At 42.8% G+C, this 24,709-nt stretch overlaps 2 protein-coding genes across 2 annotated transcripts; one reads left to right on the top strand and one right to left on the bottom strand.

The window, feature by feature from the left end:
- The first annotated feature begins 4,073 nt into the window (after positions 1 to 4,073).
- Positions 4,074 to 7,942, top strand: LOC115548803 (uncharacterized). Its single transcript, XM_030363656.1, has 2 exons — positions 4,074 to 6,047; positions 6,138 to 7,942. The coding sequence occupies exons 1-2, from the start codon at positions 4,100 to 4,102 to the stop codon at positions 7,436 to 7,438; spliced, it is 3,249 nt and encodes a 1,082-aa protein (XP_030219516.1). The 5' UTR covers positions 4,074 to 4,099; the 3' UTR covers positions 7,439 to 7,942.
- Positions 7,943 to 8,139: 197 nt separating this feature from the next.
- On the bottom strand, positions 8,140 to 17,805 carry LOC115546928 (probable chitinase 10). The gene is made up of 22 exons (XM_030360768.1): positions 17,769 to 17,805; positions 17,482 to 17,533; positions 17,350 to 17,376; positions 17,011 to 17,215; positions 16,837 to 16,893; positions 16,518 to 16,683; positions 16,295 to 16,419; positions 16,067 to 16,190; positions 15,764 to 15,946; positions 15,546 to 15,662; positions 15,267 to 15,399; positions 14,893 to 15,141; positions 13,159 to 13,188; positions 12,817 to 13,021; positions 12,424 to 12,480; positions 11,917 to 12,082; positions 11,201 to 11,319; positions 10,761 to 10,872; positions 10,049 to 10,231; positions 8,941 to 9,057; positions 8,536 to 8,668; positions 8,140 to 8,456 (listed from the first exon to the last, which is right to left on the bottom strand). The coding sequence occupies exons 2-22, from the start codon at positions 17,504 to 17,506 to the stop codon at positions 8,155 to 8,157; spliced, it is 2,835 nt and encodes a 944-aa protein (XP_030216628.1). The 5' UTR covers positions 17,507 to 17,533; positions 17,769 to 17,805; the 3' UTR covers positions 8,140 to 8,154.
- Positions 17,806 to 24,709: the final 6,904 nt, after the last annotated feature.

The following is a 24,709-nucleotide window of genomic DNA, read 5'->3' as shown; positions in this document are numbered from 1 at the left end:
TCAGCCTATTTTTTGCCATTTATTTAATAGAATAGAATAGAAAGCTTTATTGTCATTATAAGTACAACGTACTTCAATGAAAACAAGTACAACGAAATTCAATGAGCAGCTCCATACATGCACACATGTAATCAGGGGTGGACTGGCCATCTGGCATACCGGGCATCGTCCCGGTGGGCCGTTGACCCAATGTGGGCCGGTCCGGTCCGCTATGTTTTTTTTTTTTCTCTCTCTCTAAATTCCCTCCAATTGGGCCGGCCAATGGGCAACAGAGGGCTAGCAGTGTGTGGCCAGCATCGACACAGATTATTGGTCTATGTTTGTCATTGTCAATCAATCATGGGCTGACAGGCTCAGAGAGCCCTGGCAGTGCTGTAAATCACAACAGAAACCAGGGTGGGCTGGACCTCATGGCATGGGCCGGAGTCGTGGGAGTCCGCGACTCCCACGAGTAAGTAATTCATGACTTTTTCTCGCAGCTACAGATAAAAAAAAATTAAATTCTCTATTTATGGTTTCACAATGACTGAGTCACAGTTGAAACAAATGCGTTTCAGCTCTAATGCTGCTACTGTCTGTAATATGTTTCTATTTAGATTATTTGTCAGGATATTTTGTTATTATTGTCCGAGTCTGGTTTTAACTAATGCTGGGCTTACACAAAAAGATTTTCCCATTCACAGACTAAATACTGCAAGAGAGAAATTAGCGTTGGATCAAGTGTGATATTTAACAAGCGTTTTGTAGCTATCTAGATATGGGGGATGGAGATGCAGCAACCACAGGGTGTGTGTTAACTTCCTGTTCAGGTTTCCAACTTTCTTGTCAGCAGCACAAGAGAAACAAACTTGAAAAACAAAAACAAAAAAAAGCAATTTGCACTGCTATTTGCAGTGCAAATAGCAGGATGTATGTACTTGATTAAATTGTTTTAATAAAGTATATGCAGGGTTCTTCCCGTTTGTCTCGTCCCACCCCTAGTGCTGATAATGTAGTGGGCTGGTCTGGACAGAAAATGCCAGGGCTGAATTTTTGTCCCAGTCCACCCCTGCATGTAATCGAATATAAATATATAATAATTACAAAAGCAATATATAATATAAATAAAAATAAATAAATAAAAAATTAAAATACACAGTAAAACTTAAATACACCGTAAAGACTACCAACAGACAAAAAAAACATCAGTGCAGAACTGAGTTCAGTATGGTGACAGCTTTAGGAAAGAAGCTGTTCCTGAGTCTTTCCTGCTGTTCCTGAGTTTGTTCTGGCATATATGGACCTGAAGCGCCTGCCAGGGGGCAACAGGTTGAAGAGATGGTAGCCGGGGTGGGTGGTGTCCTTCAGGATGCCTCTGGCCCTGCTGAGACAGCGGGAGCCGTAGATGGTGCTTAAGGAAGGCAGAGGGCAGCCAATGATTTTTTGCGCAACGTTTGCCACCCTCTGCAGTCTCTTCCTGTCCGTGTTACTATGGCAGAATAAAGAATAAATTCATGCATTATCATTCAACTTGAACATGTGTTTTTACAGTATAGAGTGGTGGAGGGATGACGCATGTTGGCCAACCCTGGGTTCCCTCGACAAAAAGCCAACGGGTTTTTCCATTGGATTTTGGATTATTGCAGAAAAATTAGCATCTTTGAAGCACCTCCTCAAAAACTGAAAATAAATGAATAAATAAAAATAACCGTGTTCCAAACAACGAAATGTAAACCAATGCATTCTGAATGGGAGTGTTTCTCAGATTTTTCCACGCGGCAAAGGAGCTGCCGTCAATTGTGTTGTTTTTGTCGTAAACTAGGGTCCGATGGTTAAAACATAGACCGATATTCCAAGGTATCCTTAAAAGGCAGCTTGGATGTTTTTATTTTCTGCAGTTTAGACTTCTTCTACCTATTTTTTAAAGCAAAACACCAAGCTCATTTATTTAACAAGGCAGGGTTATTTGAAACAATTTATTAAATAAATATTTGTGAGAGGTGATTTCCTTCTCCTGAGTTTGCTTCCTATTTATGTCTAGTGTACACCCCTACTGTCCAAAAGCATCCCCCCCCCCCTCCCCATATGGATTTGGAGAATTGTTGCCACATCCCAGTGGTGGAGGTATCATATATATGAAAGAGGGCATTCAATACTACAATGATCAATTAGGAGGCCGAAGCCCTAAAGGAAGTGATGCAATAGGTGACTGAGTCGACAACATTTAAGTAAGCTGTACCTTGGGGTCTCATATATCAAAGGGGGTCTCAAAGGACGCATACGCTTCAACCTGTGGCTCCAGCCCTACAGGAAATGACTCAGCAAGTGCTCCATCTCGTTGCACCTCACCCAGCGGCTCGCTTGCAAGATTTTGGCCTGAAGTTCTTCACAGACCAACACCCTAGCCATCCAACATGCATATCTGAGAATCAGGCCTCTCTTTAGCAATGACAAAAAGTTATTAGAGAAATACACATTAAATTTTTGTTATCTCATAAGCGGCGTGGTGCCGGCTCCTTTTGAGATTAAGGATATTTCAATTATTATGACCATGAAGTCTTTATTTGCATGGGTTTACATTTCGTTCTGTGTAGCATGGAAGAATCGGAGAAACACTCCCATTCTTGCTTAAAAAATGTATGATGACTATATGCTCTGTAAGGTGACCTTGGGTGTCTTGAAAGGCGCCTCTAAATTAAATGTATTATTATTATTATTATTATTATTCAGAATGCATTGGTTTACATTTCGTTCTTTGGAGCACGGTTATTTTTATTTATTTATTTATTTTCAGTTTTTGAGGAGGTGCTTCAAAGATGCAAATTTTTCTGCAATAATCCAAAATCCATAAATAAAGTTACACTTTTAGTAACGATCCCACGCACAATTTTATAAATGAGACCCCAGGAGAGTGAACGCGCCTTCTTTCCCAGAGCCACAGGAAGAGACGCCTCTTTCTTTGGCCCTCCCACTTTCTCGAAAGCTACACGAAAAACTAAACACAATGTTTGTTACCATGTGACAGACAGAGTCGGAATACAGTTCTCTATTCATGCTTTATTTGTGTGGAAAACATTACTGTAGGAGCCATGTGAGACCTTTTTGAGTATTCAGTTTGATATTTTAGTTTGTGTGACAAAATTATTATTAGTGAACTTATTTGTATTGAATTGTCCCAAATTAGGAAATTGTAATTTGTTTCTGAGTGTGTGCCCCCTATAGGTAAGGCACTAATTGTCTATAGCATAAAGGTGTGCCAGGCCAAGGAGAGTGGAGAGTTCCGGCCTGCGAATACCATTATTGACCGTGAGCAGAACGTGCCTACAGGACATGAACCTGTCATGAACCTGACGGGACCGTGGCGAGGAAACGCAACTGAGCTGAACCAACAAACAAAGAAACAAAGACAAAACTTCAATGCTTTAATTTACATCTGATGTTAGAAATAAACAAAGTCAAGTTCATTATAGCCACGTCTCATGGACTCTACTTTCACGCGTTCAACAAAGCAAACACCGGAACTCACAAGAAGTGGTAAAACAATTGACAAGTTTTAGCCATTACATTAGTCAATAATGCCGCAACTTTGGACCTTTTGATGGATCATTACTGGATACAATTGGATTACCCTTGGAACAAGGCAACCCTTGGATTACTACGAACCTTTCACTGAGAAGCAGCAGCGCGCCATGCGCAACAAACAAAACAATCAATTAACATGATCGGAGGTATGTTCGCTTCCCATTTGAATGCAATGTACTATGAATGGACTATACTTTTGAAACCTTGTTTGTGCACATTTTGAACCCAAGAAACACAAGTATTTTTGGTTAGAAACCCGATGTTTTATAGTTTGACTTAACGTCGGGGAATTGAAGCCATATCGTGCATGGACAAACGCAATTTACGCATACAGAGCACGATAGAAAGGCTTTTTGTTGAATTTCTGGGTTTGATGAAGTTGAAGAACGGTTTTTGTGAGAACGTATGAAAATTGTATTGATATAAGATGACGGATCCCGTGAAGGAGGCCAGTTTGGGCCTACCTGAAGAAAACCTCAATGAAGCAGCCAGATTGCGCTCATCTAGGTCGGGCAAATTGTCTCATTTGACGAGACGAATGAACATTGTAAATACTTTGATGAATGACGAAACAAGTTTTAATGAAGTGAAAAGTAATATGGTTATGTTTAATAACATGTTAGAGGAATACAAATCTCTTCATGATTCATACCAAGAAATGTTAGAAGAGGAAGATCGAAATGAGGATACTAAGTCCTGGTATGCACCGAGGCTTGAGCCGATAACCACCTTTTTAGCCAACGTCACGAGGTGGATAGATTCAATTGAAAATCGTTTGCATGAAGTTACCGTTTCCTATACTGGATTGGAAAATAGTCCTGATATCAGTGTCAGGCCTACGGAGGAAGATAGGCTGTCCTTGAGAAGCACTAGCTCTGTTTCATCCACGACATCTGTGCGCATCTGTGCAGAGGCAGACAGAGAAGCACTACTCGTTAAGGCTGCAGCTTTACAGAAAAAGCATGCGTTAGAGGATGAGCAAGATGAACTGAGAAAGGAGGAAGATGAGCTGAGAAAGAGAAAGGAGCTCAGCAGAAAGAGAATGGAGGCTCATGACTTACAAGCTGAATTGTCTGCAACTACAGCCAAAATTAACTATCTCAGAAATGCTGAAGCACAAGCTGTTGATACAACATTCAATGCATTTAACCATACAGAATTTAATGCAATGAATTCGTATTATGAGGAGAATATTGAAAGGATTTCTGAGCCAATTGCTGAACAGACTGTAAGAAATACAAGGCCTAAAGATGGGGTTCATGTGCAATTCCCTGTTTTGACCACAACAGCTAGAACACCTAGAATACCTAGAATGCCATCTCTTTCACCGTCTTTCAGTACTGCTAGACCAGTGCATGACCAGAGCCACGCTCTCCAGAATATGTCTTTAGAGAGCTTTTCAGTTCCACAGGGAGGACAGGTACCTGACAATCTTACCAAAATTCTGGAAAAGCAAAATCAGTTGACAAGTCTCCTAGTGAAACAACAATTGTTACATACTTTGCCAAAAGGAGATCTTGCAGTTTTTGATGGTAATATTTTACAGTACAATTCCTTTATTCATTCCTTTGAACACATCATTGAAAGTAGAACAGACAACAACCAAGACAGACTACAATTTCTCATCCAGTATACAAAAGGACAAGCTCAGCAGCTTGTCAAAAGTTGTCAATTCATGGATGCAAATAGAGGCTATATAAAAGCGAGGCAATTGCTTAAAGAGCATTTTGGAAATGCCTACAGAATCTCGTGTGCCTACATTGAAAAGGCCCTTGCATGGCCAGTGATCAAATTGGAGGAACCAAGAGCTTTGCAGGACTTTGCATTGTTTTTGAGAAGTTGCTGCAATGCCATGGAACAACTTCAGTACATGGAGGAGTTAGACACAATTTCTAACATGAGAAAAATCATTTTCATATTACCATATAAGTTAAGAGAAAGATGGCGCTCAAAGGCTTGCGAAATACAACAACGCGATATCAGAGTGAGAATGGCTGACCTGGTATCCTTCATTGAAAAACAAGCTTCCATTGTCTCAGATCCAGTTTTTGGTGACATTCAGGAGCCTAGCTCCAGCAGGGTCACATCCAGACCCCCAGTGAAGCCACATCTTACAGGTAGTTTTGCTACACAAGTTGACGTGAAGCCGATTCAGCGGACGTCAGAGGAAACCATGACACGAGACCAACCAAGAGCAAACCAAAACATGGTGCCAGATAAAGCATGTCTCTTCTGCAATGGTAAGCATGAGCTCATGACATGTGTTCAGTTTGATTCAAGACCACATGAAGAGAAAATTGAATTTGTAATGCAGAATGGAGTCTGCTTTGGATGTCTGGCAAAGGCTGGACACATCAGCAAGGACTGTGGGAAACGTCTCCAGTGCACCATCTGCAACAAGCAGCATCCAAGTGCCTTGCATATCAAAGAGACCACACTGAAGAGCCTGCAGGTGTCTGTCAAAGCTGATGAACATACTGGGGCCGGTAATGTACAGAATTGCACTTTGTCCATTGTACCTGTTCAAGTAAAAAGCACAAGAGGTAGTACAATTATTAACACCTATGCCTTTCTAGATCCTGGCAGCTCTGCTACTTTTTGCACAGAAAATCTCCTGAACAAGCTGAACATCAGAGGAAAAAGGACTAACATCCTCTTAAGGACAATGAACCAAGAACAATCTGTGATTACCTACATGGCAAATGGAATAGAGGTTAGTGCATTGAACGAAAACAATTTTATTGCACTCCCTGAGGTGTACACACAAAAGAGTATGCCTGTAGACACCGACAGCATTCTAAAGACAGAAGAGCTAGCTAGGTGGCCTTACTTGAGTGAGATCCAGATCCCGAAAATCAAGGCTGAAGTGGAGCTGTTGATTGGCAACAATGCTCCCAAAGCAATTGAACCATGGGAAATAATAAATAGTCGTGAAAATGGGCCATATGCTGTGAAGACCCTATTGGGATGGGTTGTTAATGGTCCTCTAGATGACAGTGTCGTGACAGACAGCAGTGGGCATCAGAAAGTTACTGTCAACAGAACATCAGTTGCAAAGCTGGAAGATTTGATTGTACAACAGTACAATCATGAGTTCAATGAGAAATTAGATGACAAAGAAATGTCAATAGAGGATAAAAGATTGATCAAAATTGCAGAGCAGTGCCTAATAGGCCTGAAAAGGAAGTTAAAAAGAAATGAAACATTCAGAAATGAGTACACAGAGTTTATGGAGGATGTGATCAGCAATGGACATGCTGAAGTGGTGCCACAAGCTGAACTTGAAAGAGAAGACGGCAAGTCTCTTGAAACAGAAAATGAAGCCGTCGACCTGGTGACAGACCTTACCTGTGTTTGCCACAAGGGAGGATTCCATCTAACCAAATGGGTGAGTAACAGTCGCACTGTACTGTCTCATATCCCCAAAGAAGACCGAGCGACTGAGATGAAAGAACTTCATTTGGACAGGGACAAACTCCCTACAGAAAGAGCCCATCCTGCTTTTCCCCCTGGACTATTTCAGAAGTCAGACACGTACATCAGATGGCGCTGGAAACAAGTTCAGTTTCTTGCCGATCTCTTTTGGAAGAGATGGACCAAAGAATACCTACCCCTGTTACAGGAAAGACAAAAATGGACTACAGTCAGGAAAGGATACCAAGTAGATGACATTGTGATGGTAGTGGACAGTTCAGCCCCTCGTGGGTCTTGGAACCTTGGAAGAATAATAGAAGTCAAACCAGATTCCAGAGGTTTGATGAGGACAGTGAAAATTATTACGAAGACTGGCGTGTTTGAGAGGCCAATAACCAAGCTCTGTCTGCTTCTGGAAGGAGCAGAAAAGATGACCACAAAGTCATCGGCCAGAGATAAGTAGTACCTAGTCATGTTATGATTTAAGTTAATGGTAACAATAAACTACAAAGAATTTAGGCTCCTTTATGATTTGAGTGTTGTAATAGTTGCCCATGCACACTATTAGGGGCCGGTGTGTAGGAGCCATGTGAGACCTTTTTGAGTATTCAGTTTGATATTTTAGTTTGTGTGACAAAATTATTATTAGTGAACTTATTTGTATTGAATTGTCCCAAATTAGGAAATTGTAATTTGTTTCTGAGTGTGTGCCCCCTATAGGTAAGGCACTAATTGTCTATAGCATAAAGGTGTGCCAGGCCAAGGAGAGTGGAGAGTTCCGGCCTGCGAATACCATTATTGACCGTGAGCAGAACGTGCCTACAGGACATGAACCTGTCATGAACCTGACGGGACCGTGGCGAGGAAACGCAACTGAGCTGAACCAACAAACAAAGAAACAAAGACAAAACTTCAATGCTTTAATTTACATCTGATGTTAGAAATAAACAAAGTCAAGTTCATTATAGCCACGTCTCATGGACTCTACTTTCACGCGTTCAACAAAGCAAACACCGGAACTCACAAGAAGTGGTAAAACAATTGACAAGTTTTAGCCATTACAATTACATTAATGTGAAATGGGTTACTTCACAACAGTTCCCAGACACGAACAATCTCCTGTCCGCTGTGAGAAGGGACAAATCCCTGGTCCATGCACCATCACCCACAACGACAGATTCACCAGGGGCTCCACACAAAAAACATGTGCAGCAACGCTGCTTCCGCCACTCTGGCGAGCGCTACGCCTCCCCTCGCCATGATGACCCCGCCCCTGTTATTAGCCTGTGCATCAGTGTGACACCTCGTCACGTACGTGTGCCGCAGCAGACATCTGTAGAAGGTCTTTGGGTTCTCAGACCTCAGATACAGTCCGTCCAGTTTGCGCGAGCAGAAGCCATCTCGTTGGTACGCAACGGTGTTGTTCTGGGAGCAGTGCTGGTGAGGGAGGGGTGTCACCACGGCGATGGGGTACTGGGGTTCTAGAAAAATAATACTACTGAGTTGAATTAAGCCAGAACCGTTTCCACTCAGATATGAAGGATGTGTGTGTGCCCTTACCTATATTGAGCATCCTTTTTAAATGGGACACCAGTGGATATTTGCCCAGCCCACAGAACTGACCAGTGAAGTCATCCATGTCTAGGGTCCACAGAGCTACCCCTCCAAAGCTGCGGTTCTTAAGATAGCCCACCTGTGGAAAATGCAGAACACATAGAATAGTGGTGTCACTGGTTCTTTCTTCAAATTGCTGCTCTTTTGTGCCGCTGGAGTCCGGAGCAATCCTTGTTGAAAAAGGGAGGACTTATTATATTCAACCTATTCCTAAATCAATTCCATATTAATTTAATCTGCAGTATTATTTAAAAAAATCTATTCTCCAAAATTGCTAAGGTAAAATGACGAATTATCCAATCCCTCTTGAATACTCATATCAACGATCCAAATGAGTGTTATTTGGCTGACCTTGGCATCATAGCTGTCCTGGTTGTCAAAGCCGACCCACTCGCCCCCTTTAACAGCATATGGAACACTTTGACCATCGATCCACGAGACAAGCGCCCCTCTGAGAAACAAGCAGATCTGTAAAATAAATAATATTAGCTTAAATATTTTTTTCCAGGTTTTACATTTACATTAAGGGGAGTTAGCAGACGCGAATATCCAAAGCAACATACAATAAATTAATTTGTCAGAAGAAAGAGAAGCAACAATATATCCATGTCGGTACCGAAAGGATGTTCATAGTTTTACCCATTATGAACAATGCAATATCAACTAAAAGTACAGAATATTTACCAAGACAGTAAATATGTGACTATGTTTTGAAGATGTCATCTTGAGAACAAAGTAAATTGTAATCTTTGTAAATGTTGCATCACCCATAAGCAGACCCATTTATATGCGAGACAAATATCCATTTGAGTAATGTTCATTACTGCGCCGCCATGATGGAAAAATCGTTGTTGTCATTGTTAACGGAACATTTGTTTTCTAAGCCACACCACTTAACCGTTGAACGACAGACATCGACAGCGTTGTGTTGTTTCCTTTTATAATCTATATTTGGCATACCGATGTAAAGTTATTTATTCTATTTCCTCAGTGGACCACACAATATAAAACTAGCACAATAACCTCACCACCGGTGGACTGAATGGGGCCCTGAGGAACACAATGGGGACTGCATGGGGCCCTGAGGAACACGCTGGGGGCCGCATGGGGCCCTGATGGACAGGCTGAAGGGGGACCGCATGGGGCCCTGAGGAACACGCTGGGGGCCGCATGGGGCCCTGATGGACAGGCTGAAGGGGGACCGCATGGGGCCCTGAGGAACACAATGGGGACCGCATGGGGCCCTGAGGAACACAATGGGGACCGCATGGGGCCCTGAGGAACACACTGGGGGCCGCATGGGGCCCTGAGGAACATGCTGGGGGCCGCATGGGGCCCTGAGGAACAGGCTGAAGGTGGACCTATAGGCGCTCTCCCTCACTGCGATCAATCGCTGAATAAAGACTCTGGATAAAAGGCCATGTGGACAAGGGCCAAAGTGTTAACAGAGCGCAGCTACCTCATAGTAGGACCAGATCCTCAGCTGTTGGGTGTACGGTCCGGGCATCCCAGGGCCCCTGACCGGGGCCCCTTTGCCCGTTGCAGCGGAGGTCAGGGTGAAGGAGCGCCCATGGGAGGCTAGACCCAGCAGGAGCTTCTGTGCTGGGGCTCCCCGGGTGATCCAGTACTGCATGACATAATCCTAAGAAGGATCACAGGGGGAGGGATGGTTGTTGGTTAGGCTGTTTTGTGCTCCCCTGTTTGACGTTCCTTCTCCAGTCGGTGTGATATTTAAGGGCCATACTGTGCTTTTGGCCTCACACAGTCTACAGTCTTCATCTTATTAATGACTGTTTGGCATAGGTCTAGGCTTGTGGCGGGCCTTCAAGTAGTGCAATGCTTGCCTCTTGCTGTTGGGCACAGCCAAACAAGGCGCTTGCACAGGAAATTAAACCTCTAACTAGTAAATCGGATCCATTGGATATCGTTCTGCATGTTTGCTTTTTTTAATCCTTTAGCAATGTTAGATTAAGTAGATTGGATTGATTTGCAGATGTGTTTGCAGTGTGGATTAAATATGTCCCACTAAATTATTTCTGTGCAATTTTACCCACTTTCATCATACACTTTGAGTAAAAAACCCAGCCCTGTGGTATTATGTGCAAGCATTTAGAATATCCATCATGAAGAAGGTAGATCGAAATTGACCTTGAGGAATAATGCTGTCTTACTACACTTGTGTTTTTGTCCAGCGAATCGCAGAAGAGGGGGCTGTGGTGGTACGTCCCTCTGTCTGGGCCTCGCCAAAAGTCATGCGTCTTCACACTGATGAAGTCCAGGTACCTTCACGCACACACACACACACACACACACACACACACACACACACACACACACACACACACACACACACACACACACACACACACACACACACACACACACACACACACAAGGTTACTGCATCTTACTTCTACAAGAACCTGCCAATTACTTGGCAGGTGATTGGATGACACATAGTTCCTCATAGGAGTCTTATTGGTCCATACCACTGTGGTCCAGCCCCAAGCGCCTAAATTGAAGCCTAGTCGATGGAAATCTCCAACTGCCTAGCAAGGTTAACCTTACACATCACTTTATGAAAACTAAATTAGAGATTATGGTACCTTACTTGGATATCTCAGGGATTTCATATCCCAAATCGATGGCATCAGTGTCTGCAGTCACTGCTGCAGACAGAAGGAGGCGAGGCCTTCCTTGTCCTTCAGCTTTATAACTCTCTAGGAGCTCCTGGACAGACACATCACAACATAGTGAGGTTAATGAGGTTATTAAGTGAGTAAGAAAGATAGGGAGCCTACTCAAATAATCCAAATATCTATTGTCAAGCCTTGGATAGGCCTTGGATATGGAGAAAACAGTATTCAGTAACAATCAGTAGTATATTCTTCCGTGCCTTCTGCTAGTCAACACTCAGCATTATGTTACACACACACACACACACACACACACACACACACACACACACACACACACACACACACACACACACACACACACACACACACACACACACACACACACACACACACACACACTTTTGAGGATGCTTATTTTGAGCGTCGTTCTTGGTATTATTACCTAGTCTGTACATTTGAGCATTTAATGCCCCCAAGTGTCAAACATTGTGCTTCATAATGAATGCTGTAGAAAAGGGGTAGAGGATATACGGGCAGCAGTACGCAGAGTGGTGGCCAGTATCCCGATCACTGAGCTAGAAGAAGGATGCCTGCATCATGCGTCATCACAGGCTAATGCACCCATGCTGCCCACGTTGTTGTACTGTAGTACGTTATCATAGCATATATGTAGCAACATATATAGTACCTTGCTTAGCAGAGAGAACCTGATCTTGTCTTGAGCTGAGCTCCCACCAGAGACGGGAAAGGGCCGGTCCAGGTCCAGACCATCGAAGCCATGAGCCCTCAGGAATGAGATGGTGGAGCGGATGAAGCTCTGACGGCTAGCCTCGCTGGACAGCATGCTGGAGAACCTACGGTGGAGGAGGAGCACCATGGCCAATTGTCAAGAGGGGCAAAGCATACATCGTTTTATTATAATAGATTTCACGTATAATTAATCTAATGGAAATCCCCCTCTAAGCATACCCAACAAAGAAATCCAAACCATTCAAAGAAGCAGAAACAAAGAATGCTTAAATACTTTTCAATGACCTTTCCTAGAAAGGTGAAGACCAAAGGCGACACATCTTTGGGGTGATTGTTCCATGAGTGGATAGGCTTTATTCTATACATGACCATAAATAATTAAATTGAATCTAAACAAAGTGCTGGATTGAGAGACGTGCGCAGTGCAGCGTAGAGGAGGACTCACTGAGCTCCTTGGCTGTCGTCTCTGACTGACAGGAGAGTCTTCAGCTGTGGGTTACTGCTTGATCAACATTTGGAATCGGAGAAGAAGTCAAATGAAAATCAGGATTAGTCATTTAAAAAAATCATAAAAATGTAAACTTGAATGTAAAAGCATCAAAATAATTCAAAACTGCAATCATCCACTTATGCTTTCCCCACTTTGTTGGGATTAAATTGTGTTTTTATTGAGTTTCATGTTTTTTTGGCATTTGTTTACTTCTGGCTGAATACATGAGAATCACGAGACTAAATTGAACACAGTATTGGTGCGCATTGCATTCCTCACTTATTAGTAAAACAAATATTAATATTTTGTAAAGTATGTTGGATTGTCCACCATGAACAATTGGCGTACCTGTTTTTGAGCTCATTGAACTGCCTGTAGAGTGTGTGTTCCTTCCACTCGTTTTCTGTGATCTCGTTGGCATAATTGACCACTGCGAAGGCGTAGACCAGGTGTGTGCAGAGCCAAGGGTCTATGTCCCCCGGCAGGTATCTCCCCACACCCGTTCTGTACTGCGACCACTTGGTGAAATAACAAACCAGTTTGTTTGCCGTTGCTGTTTTCAGGGTAGAAAAAATACTACTTTGTAAAACAAAGGTTAGTCAAATTGAGTCATCATCAAGTCCAGGTACGATCCTATGCCTTAGGGATTCTTTGCACTCTGTACATAGTAGGAAAGTGCAGGCGACTCACCACTCCGGATGAATAGATGCAGACCCACTGCTGAGCACAAATCACACATCAAATCACAGACACAGAGGGACATTACTATTACAATACTTTGCTTTGCATTAAAACAGCTTGTATGTCTTTGAAACAAATATAATAAGAATTGTTTTCCTCACCGATTGCATATGCCCAGACTGAGTTCATGGTAGTAGTCCTTTGCTAATCCACATTTGAAGCACTTGGGGCATATGGACACCCATTGTTTGGCCTGTCTAGGCGTGTGTGAGGAGAGATGGAGCGGGAGGGAAAGTTATACGTGGTGTCACGAGCCCTCGGGTTACCGATGGTCACCCCAGACGACACAGACTGAGCCCAACGTCCACTCAACAGACCCAGAAATAGAGAGAGCAGGTGATCTTTTGTAAAGGTTTATTGAATAGTGAGAGATTCATAGCCCTTTGGGTTAGGTTTGCTCAACAGAAACTGACATGTAAGTGACGGAAACATCAAAATAAGTTATTTATGTGCATATGATTTTAGAATGCTCATGGTTATCTCAAAATTAAAATTATTAAATTTAAGTTATCTATAAGAGAAATTACGTCTGAAATTGATTGAATAACAATTACTTTTGAATATTTCTCCACAAACGGGTGAAGGAGCCACTTATTGTGGCTAATGCTGAAAAACAAGAACTTACGTAACAAACACTCCAGGGTGTGCATCAGAGGATCAGGATTAGGAAAGCTATCAAGTTTAAGACTGTGACTTTCCACACAAAGCCAAAATCAAAACTTCTGCCGAACCTGAACCTGCGGTTCCTGTCATGTGATGATATAATGGCGATGACGTAGCGCTCGACACCTCTACACAAAGAAGATGCCCTGCCATACTTGCTTTACCACATAGGCACAATTGCAGTCAAATTGTAAATGTGGAAAAGTTAATTTAGTTCCTTCCATACAGTAACACCCAATATCTTGAGGAAGTACATTTTTGTAAATTTTCTGCATCATAATTCATGATTCCATGGCAAATGAATACTTTTCTTTGTACTTGCTGAAAGAATAGGCTGTTTGACACTAAATCTCAAACCACCCATTTCAGCAATACGTAGCATTTCAACTTTCTGTTTGCTAAAATTCGTGGAAGACACAATTTCTTTAGCTAAATTAGCTTTTTATTTCGTTCAGTGAATGTATATGTTTATGTTTATCTCTGTGTTTTTTGAAGGTTGAACCTTAACATCCTGGAAGTTTAGGTACACCTTTGCCTCGGCAAAAAGTTGATGGTTGATTTTGTTTTATCACATATATTTTTTTAATTATTGTCAAAGTAGTCCAGGCTCGTAAATAGATAATTTGCAAAAGTCTTCAAAACTTTATTTTTTAAGACGCCTTGACTGCAAAAAAAAAAGGATAAATTAATTGGAAAGAGGTGGAACTTGGTCACTAGAACGATCCACCAAGGGGCGCTTTGGGATAACTTGGTGAACATCTCCAGTCTCTCAACGGTTCCAGTGATTGAGTCTGTTTCTATTCCCAAGCTCTGGTTTCAACAGGTCCTGGTCGGACCTCAACTGAGCAAATGTTCTAGTTCCTACTGATTGAAATGTATGTCTTCCACAAATCAGGCATCATGCCATCAAATCTTTGAGGCAAATCCAACTGATCGAACAACATGCATGAAAATATTGCTTTTATTTCTTTGTTGTTCTCATCTTAAACATTGTCAATCCAATAATGTGGTCTATAAATCAGGGCCAGACGCAGCACTTGCAGTCATCATTGAAGATGGTGCCAGACCCACAGCGCCTGAAGTGGGTGACTCCCCCTGCACACGCATAGAACTGGTTTCTGTCCTCTTCGTTGGGATACAGGCCATCAGGTCTTCCATTACAGAAGCCTGTGCCTGGTGCGTGGGTGGTGGTGGTGGGTGGGATAGTTGGGCCGCTGGTGGTGGTTTGGCTGGGGTCAGAGGTTGTGGTAGGGGGCAGAGGAGGCAACTCTGAATGGTAAAAACAAAGAAGGAATACAAATAACAAATAGTTAAGCAGAAGTATTGAGAAATTATTATTTAAAACGGAGGGATTGATAATTATTTAATTAAAATGTAAAATTAAAAACATGTACCAATATTGAGGAGAGTGCGGAGATGTGATAGCAGAGGGTGGATTCCCTCTCCACAGAACTGTCCATTAAAGTCGTCCAGATCCAGGGCCCACACAAAGGCCCCGCCAAACTTCTGCTCTTGCATGTAGCGGACCTGAGGATTGGTGAAGATAATTACGCTTTTGATAATGACTTCACTATTTGTCTGATTTTGATTGGGTGATAAAATGTGATGTTTTGTACATTCAGTACACCTATGTGATATCGTTCTACATTATGTAGTGCTACCCGCATGCCTACCTTCGTCTCATAGCTCTCCCTGGTATCGAATCCCACCCACTCATTGTTCTTGTGAGCATAGGGGACTTTCTGGTCTTCCATCCATTCCAATTTGGCGCCCTTCAGGAAGGTGCAGATCTGAAAGAGGTAACCACTGTCCATTAGCTGTGTTGGTCCACGGTCTGAACTTTAAACTGGCTGCTACTGATGACCCAGACGGTCTGGGCCAGACCCCTCACCTCGTAGTAGGCCCAGAATCCAGCCTCACGGGTGTAGGGTCCGGCTGCAGCAGCGCCGCTGGCCGGGGCTCCGATACCGGTGTTAGACGATGTCAGGCGGAAGGTGCGACCGTACGAAGCAAAACCCATATGCAGCTTCTCCACTGGGGTACCTTGGTCCCTCCAGTACTTCATGGCGTAGTCCTTGACAGAGAAACACAGAGTGGGCATGTTTTAGCTACAATTGACGTCACGTGAACAACTGCTACCAGCTCCTGTATTGGTCAAGGTGTTTGTTCAGGTGGGGCTTTTTTGAAAACTCACAGTGTTGAAATAGATGAGGTCACCCTTGTCCTGGGCACCACGGAAGAGGGGGCTGTTGTGGCCAGTGAATTGCTCCCAGGTTCCATGGAAGTCATAGGTCATGATGTTGATGAAGTCCAGATACCTGGTCAAACATTAGAACCTCAACACTAGAGTTTGCCAACACCAATGTTGATATGCTTTTTGTTTCAGATTTAACTTAAAGACATTCTAAGAGACAAAACTCACTTGGCAACCTCAGCGATCTCATATCCAGCATCAATGGTTCCTTTCCCTGCAGACACAGCAGCGGTCAGCATGAGCTTGTTGTTACCGGTGGCTGCGGCCTCAGCTGCATAGGCAGCCACAAGTTCCTGGAAATGAGACAGGTGATGACAGATCATTTACCGTACTTTCTGCCTAAACACATGTGATGGACTGCATGAGAATACATTAACCATGTTCTACCCACCTTGCAGAGCAGAGTGAACCTCTTCTTGTCCTCTGGAGGACTTCCACGAGACCCAGGGTACTCCCAGTCCAGGTCCAAACCATCAAAGCCATGAGTCCTCAAGAACTTAATGGATGATTGGATGAATGTCTGACGGTTGGCTGCATTGGACACCATTATGGAGAACCTTCAGAGAAACATTGTTGTTATAACTAAGGCCACCCAATACAGATGAACAAACATAAACGACAAATAACAAACTCAAGCATCAATATCCAAGTATTTTTTGTATATGGGGTATATTGACAATGTTTGAAACCTTGAAAATAGGAGAAGTTACCGAGTTGAACCAAAGTTCCATCCTCCAACCGCCAGCAGTGTCTTTAAATTCGGGTTCCTAAACACAGGAGGGCAATGAGGTGCAACGTTAGATTGTGGAACTAAACCAAGCCAAGATGACGGAGGAGGACCTTAATCTAGACAGTATTTCTGGGCCAGGAGGGCTTTGGCTTACTTGGTCTTCAAGCCGTTGAAGGACTTGTAGAGGACATCGTCATTCCACTCATAGGTGATCAGCTCATTGTTGTTGTTGATGATGGAGAAAGCGTAGATTAGGGTGGTGCAGAGGAAGGGGTCCACGTCTTTTGGCAGGTACTTGCCCTCGTTTTGTCTGTACTGGGACCAGTTGGTGAAGTAGCACACCATCTGATCGGCCGTTGCTGCATGGGGGAGAGAAAAAGGCCCAGATGGATATTCATCATTCATAGTTTTATGTACAAAGACATGAATAGACCTACAAATATATAATAACTTGACTCTAAGATTGAAACATTAATGCAAACAGCTGACTTACCAAAATGACATAATGCCAGGCAAAGCCCTATACATAAAAGAAAGAGATTTAAATATTCCGTTAATAACACAATGTCATAACACGTTTACTATACGTTAAGTTGGTCTTCTAATAAAAGTCAAATCAACTCACCTGCAAAAATTGAAAGCCTGGTCATCTCAATTCCAAAGGTCACACTTATAAACTAAAGGAAAATAAAAGAGAATATGTTTATCATGTGGCATCATCATGTTTGCAGCCATAGTTTTAGATTATTATTTTTTTTTCTAGAAGTTGTTTCACGTCCAAAACAAAAGAGGGCAACATTGCCGATCCAGGTTAGAAAATGCTAAAACAACAAATAATAATTTAATCACTTTAACTTTTCAATTAATGATTAATAATCTGGTTGGCCTTTCAATGCCAACCAACCTTGTTACCTTACCAGGAGAACCAGAGAGCTAATGAACACTATTCAAGTAGCTCTATTTATACCTGGGAGTATGTGTCAATGTGAAGACACCTTGTTAACAAGGTTGGGTTTTGTGTTTATCATGTAAAGACCACATGGGTTAAGAAAGTCGATAAAAAGCAGATAAACAACGTCTGCTGTGATAAGTTCTTCACCAAAGCGGTTGATTCATTAACGTCCTGTACAGCGCAACATATTTGTCCACATGTGAGCCGTTTTACATTGATTTGTGCTGTGTTATTTTGCTTCTTCATGTAAATAATGTAGTGATAGTGGGAAGATGTGTGAAAAGGTGACCCTTTCTTAGGTTTGAGTAATAGCTAACAAGCAACATAACACATCTGAAACCTTGATTTTTTCTGATGTACTTAAATTTCACTGCACTTTTGAGACATCATAGGTGCACTAATAACCAGCTTCAATCATCAGGTCACAACAGAGTTGTATAATGGTTTGGTCCTTTCAATTTTCCGACTTGACGGCTGAACTGCTCAGAACTCAAGGAAGAATGCTGGCGTGCGTGAAGTGGTTTGGATGAGCAGTTAGAAGAAGCTGAAACATTGATAGCGAATCCAAACAAATCGCTGTTGCTCTTTAAATGGGTCAATCTATAGAATCATTGGAGCTGTCCTTGCTATCTACAATATCTAGTACTGCAGGTTATAAATGGGTCAAGACATAGAAATCATTAGAGATGTCCTTTCTGTGTACCATATCTACTACAGCAGGTTATTAATGGGTCAAGCTTTATGAATCATTAGAGATGTCTTTGCTGTCTACCATATATACTACAGCAGGTTATGAATGGATCAAACTATAGGTATCATTAGAGATGTCCTTGCCATCTACCATCTGTACTAAAGCAGGTTATTACTCAATTGTGGGAGCCGTGTCACTTATACTGCTGACTATCTTATCTGCTTCAGAACATGACCTGAATAAACTGAACCTCAAACACACCTTAGACGATTAGGATTAACTGTAGAAGTTGCTCCTGTGTGCTTCCCTATGGTATTTCTGGCAACCCTCTAAACACTATAGGTTACTCAAAAGGGTGGAATTCAACTCCTCACATGAAACATGCCTACGTGGATCGGGTTTGTTACAACAGGATCAGGTTTTCATTTAATTATTATTGTGGTATGTTATTATCCTAAATGCAAATAAAATATGAATCATATCAAAAAATTGTAGAACACAAGTCCTGGCCATTCATTGGGAAGGCAAACACACCGACCTGAGTCATTCACACCCCAACAAAGTTACAATGCTCACAAATATAAAACAACAAATGTCTCCGTATCTGGAAACTAACTTGATGAAAATTCAGAGAGAGAGCCAAAATATTGTTGAATTGAATCCTGAGAAGTTATTCAACATATTAACTAATACTTTCAATACATTTAGACATAATTGAGCATGAGCAATTTAGACGCTTTGATTTGTTGTATTTGATCGTTCAGATTTATGTGAGCAGGTTACAGGGAAGACTAGTTCACAGTGTTCGGAGCTGGCTTATCACGTATGAATACAAACGCAAGCGTTGGACACAGTAATGTAAAGTCAGACAGATGGAGGGGGGGGGGGGGGGGGGGGGGGGGGGGGGGGGGGGGGGCGGGGGGCGTTTGCATAAAATAACATAGTTTACATTTTCTGTCAATATTTGTGACATAATGTTTCATCATTATCAGCTAAATGACCGGTCTAATCAACAGACAACACATGAGAGATATTTCCCAATAATACAATTGGCTATTGCTTAATAGATAATTTCCTGAAAAAAACAAACAAGCAGTTCTGCTTGTTGCGTATGAAGAAAAAACGTATCTGTAGCGGTTGGGCCAGTTGGGATTTGCCCACTCTGGGCTTCAGAAGCTTGGCTCCACCCACCCACCACACATGAAGAGGTCCCAACGCCCAACCTGACACACTCAGTGGGGCAAGGTGCAGCTCCAAAGACCCAATGGGAGGAAGACGAGATCCTGAGAAGGGCAGAGAGATCCCTCTTTGAGCGTCGGCAAAAAGTGCAACAGGTGCTGGAAGACATACTATAGTAGTAGGTCAGCAATACTTTTAATTAGCATAAACAAAGCATCATGCCATACAGTAAGATCAATATGTGAAGATAATTACATATTGTTCTGAATGACCAAAAAAATAATTATAATAAAATAACGAATCAAGAATTAATACAAAATGTGTAATATTCTGATCGGAGCAGGCCCTGAGTTGGAGCCCCATAGGTGTGAGTGTTTCTGTATAGTTATTCTATCGAACAAGAGAAAGTCAGTTTTTCTTTGCAAATATCAGCAAAACATTTCCCTGCCAGCTTAACGATAATACTAGAGCTGTCAGTTAAACGCATTATTAACGGCGTTAACGCAAGCCAATTTTAACGGCGTTAAAAAAATTATCGCGCGATTAACGCAATTCTTTTTTTTTTTTTTTTTTTTCTTTGGCTCAAAACATAGAAGCAGTATCCTGACTGCTATGTTCAAATGACATTTGTTCAAAGCAGTCGTTTAATTGCACTATAGGCTCTTTTTTTGTATCGTCCTGTTTTGATCAGTATATGCCAATGTTGTTATCAATAAAAAATCATTTGCACAAGGCAAGCCGATGCACTTCACCATGTTGATAAGATAATTAAAATGAGAAGAATTATGGGACAAAAAAATCAAGGGATATTTAGCATAGAAAAATAATTTGCGATTAAACGCGATTAATCGTGAGTTAACTATGATATTAATGCGATTAAGCACGATTAAATATTTTAATCGCTTGACAGCTCTAGATAATACCCAACAAAACATTATAGGTTATTTAGCTTATCTAAATAGTGATCTAGAGATGGGAGAGCTGTAATTTAATATATATTTATATATAGCATATTTATAGCATTTCCTATAGATGATTTAATCATCAGGTCACATGTCAACTTATCAGGTAGAATAATTCCTTCTTTGATATACTTGTTCTTTTCAGATTGCCATCTTTCGTGTGAACTATTGAGCTGCCAATGATCTGCTTGGCATTGTCCTTGATAAGAATTTATGCAAAAGCACTTTCATGCGGTAGCATCATAAATGGTTCAAGCTATGAATGATAAGGAGAAGTTCTTGCTGTGTTTCATCTGTCATACTGCAGGCTGTAAGAGCCGTGTCTCTTAGAGTGCTGACATCTTATCAACATCACAACTTAGAGCTCATCAAAGAGCACCTATAAATATTACGATTTAGCATTACGGTTAAAAGTAGTTAGTGCATCATTATACGTACAAACCAGTATTTGATACATAAAATACCTGTGGCTGCTTTGTTCTTGATTATGAAACAATTAGCTACCATAGATCTTGCTTCCTTTTACAGAACTCACCACAGAAATGTTAATGTGCATATATATAATTATGTAATATAAATGCATACTGTCACGATCCTACTGTTGGGTAAGGTTAAGCTGGTTGGTAACTGGTGGTCATGGTAACGGTGGGAGTGGCTCCCTTGATTGGTTGATTGTGGTCACCTGGGGGATCCAAGATGGGGGATATACACAGCATGGTGGCCAGTGGTTACACCCCAGCAGGATAAGACTTTGTAAAGCCATTCACCCATATGCCAGTACACACCAGAGCTAAGGAGTCCAACGGGGGAACGTGACCGCCCCTTCACCATCTTTGTTTGTCAAATGTTTGTCTAAGTATGTAAAACAACACGTACATTCATGCCTGTCTTTAAGGAAGACGCAGTGGATACCTTTTTCGAAATGTTTGAGAAAGTGGCCAAAGAGAATGAGTGGCCAGAGGAAAAGTGGCCTCTGCTTCTACAGAGTGTAATGACTGGTAAAGCACAGAGGGCGGTAGCTGCTCTAGACTGTCGGTTGGGTCTGGAGTATGATTCACTCAGGAAGGCTGTGTTGGAGGCCTATGGAAGTGTGCCTGAAGCCTATAGGCTTAGGTTTAGGGAGCTAAGGCGGCAGCCTGGCGAAACCTATCTAGACTTCTGGCGGAACCAGGAAATAGCTATTGATAGCTGGCTTAACTCCTGGGAAGCCTTTGATTATTCAGAGCTAAGGGGCCTTAGTCTTGTTGGAACAGTTTAAAGCTAGTGTTTCCAGGGAAGTAGAAATGTATCTTAATGAACGGGCAGTGAAATCTCCACAAGAAGCCGCTGAGCTTGCAGATAACTATGAAGTGATTCATGGCAAGAGGTCCACAAGTGAAGTAGGCAGGAGAAGGCCAGTTGACTCATTTAGTGGTGAACAGCAGTCAAGGAGTGCCCAATCTCTTGGTCGAGGCTATACATCCCCTTTGGAAATGCTGTGTTTCCGGTGCAATAAGAAGGGGCATAAGAAGAATCAATGTCCTGGTCTGAGGTCCCGGTTTGAGAGCTCAGGTAGGCCGGTGGCACTGGTGTCTTCTGGCAGCGGTATTACCAGTGACCTGGAGGGTTATGAAGGGTTCACTTCGGAAGGGACAGTGGCAGTGTCTCAGGAGGGTCTTCAGGTGCCAGTAACAATACTGCGTGACACGGGGGCAGTTCAAACCCTGTTGTGTAAAGGGGTGGTGGATCTTCCACCTGCCTCATTCACAGGCAGATATGTATTGGTGCATGGTTTAGGTGGTGGCTACGTGCATGCACCTATCTACCATATATATCTCAAATCAGTTAGTTTCAGCATGTGTTGAGGTTGCTGAGGTGAACAGTCTCCCAGTGAGGGGTATTGATTTGCTGCTGGGAAACGACATAGCAGGGACTAGGGTCAACCCAGAGGTTGCAGACTGCTCAGTCTACCCGGTTGAAATTAAGGAGATGGAGGCAGAGTTTCCAGAGGTTTTTACCTCATGTGTGGTCACTCAAGCTCAGGCTAGGGAAAAGCTAGCTGTCGGTGCACCAGCTCCCGGTGCCCTGTCGTCACCCTTGGTTGATGAGGAGCCAATGGTGGATCTGTGTGACACTGTCTTCCCTCAGTGGTTGACCTCTGGCGTTCTAAAGGGGGTCAGAGAGCCTATCAGTGATATAGCTGCCGAAATAGGGACGTCCCAGAGTTTACGGAGTGCTGAGGTGACGGAGGTGGTGTTGCCATCTGAGGTCGGTGGTGATGATGTTGCAGAGTCGGATGCCAGAGGGGTTGTTAGCCGTTCTGAGATGTCTAGGGCTCCAGAGGAAAGCCAACCCACGTTCGTTCAGGAGCAGAAGGAGGATCCTTCCCTCGAGTATGCAGTTAAAGTGGCAACGTCTGCTAGAGAGAGTGACGACGTGGCAACAGGTTACTTTGTGAGATAGGGGATTCTGTTTAGGAAATGGAGGCCAGCCAGTAGACCTGCTAGTGAGGACTGGGCCAGTTATGAACAGATTGTGCTACCACAGTCTTACCGTGGAGAAGTGCTCCACATGGCACATGGCCCTTTTATTCGTGGGTCATTTGGGTTTTAAAAAGACCCTAGCCAAGGTAAGCAGGCAATTTTATTGGCCAGGGTTACGCAAGGACGTAAAGGAGTTTTGTCGTCGGTGCCACACCTGTCAGGTGGTGGGGAAACAGGGCAGTAAGCCGCCAGTTTCTCCTTTACTACCTTTACCCGTGGTACGGGAGCCCTTTGCTGAGATAATGATTGACTGTGTAGGGCCCTTACCGAAAACAAAGAAGGGAAACGAATACCTGTTGACTATATTGGATACCGCCACAAGGTATCCGGAAGCTATTCCACTACGTAACATTAAGACAAAAGTAATCGTGGAACATTTGCTTAAGTTCTTTGCATGGGTTGGTTTGCCCCGCTCTATTCAATCTGATAGGGGCTCTAACTTTACAGCCAAACTTTTTCATCAGGTTTTGTCCGAGTTGAATGTGGTGGTCAAGCATTCTTCACCTTATCACCCACAGTCTCAGGGGGCCATTGAACGGTTTCATGGAACCTTAAAGACCATGATACGGGCCTTCGTTGAGAGTCAACCTAAAGATTCGGATAAGGCCATCCCGTTTCTGTTGTTCGCAGTTAGGGACGCCTCCACTGAATCCTTGGGTTTTAGCCCATTTGAATTAGTTTTTGGACACGAAGTTCGTGGGCCATTACAGCTCTTGCCGGAGAAAATTATTCGGCCAGCACCTCCCGGTGATGTGCTAGATAATGTTTCAATAATGCGGGGTCGACTACAGTTGGCGTGTGAGGTTGCCTCCAAGAATTTAGCTGGGGCTAAAGCTTGCATGAAGGCCAGGTATGACCGCAAGGCGGTGTGCCGCGTTTTTGATCCAGGTGATTTGGTCTTAGTTTTAGGAGCAGGAAGGTCGGGGACCTCAACAACGTTGTTGGTACCCCAGAGAGGCGGTCTAAGACCCGACTGTGTCACATTAATGCCATGACAGCTTATAAGGGAGAGGTAACTGAGGCAGTAGTGACTTGTGTTCAGAGAGACCTCCCAGAAAGTACAGAGGAGCTTAGTGATGTGGACTCGTCCCCCGACGTGGTTAATGCTAGGTTGTATAATACCCAGGCTGGTGCTGAGTTGGAAGGGAAGTTGGGGTACCTTACTGATTCCCAGCGGGGGGATGTAGTGCGTCTGATTGACCTTTTCCCTTCGCTTTTCAGAGATACTCCCGGTAGCACACATAGGGCGGTACATGATGTGGATACAGGGTAAGCTGACCCTGTGAAACAGCATCCATTCAGGCTCCCTCCATGTAAGAAGTTGGTGGGTTCTCTTGTTATTTACAAGATCCTCATGTTTTCAACATAATGGTTGAGTTCTATTTTAGGTTAGAAGTTATTTTTGGGGAAATGTAAAAATGAAATGAAAATTTAAAAATTTAAAATCGAAATGAAAAATGAAGATTAGGAAAAGAAAACACACAAAAGGATAGGTGAAAAATAAATAAATAATTGTGGTGTTTTTGTTTTGTTTATGGGGGGAGGAA

Source organism: Gadus morhua, chromosome 1 (assembly GCF_902167405.1).
Source record: "Gadus morhua chromosome 1, gadMor3.0, whole genome shotgun sequence".
Taxonomy (NCBI): domain Eukaryota; kingdom Metazoa; phylum Chordata; class Actinopteri; order Gadiformes; family Gadidae; genus Gadus; species Gadus morhua.
The sequence above is the reverse complement of the archived record's forward strand: the minus strand, read 5'-3'. Positions and strand labels throughout refer to the sequence as shown.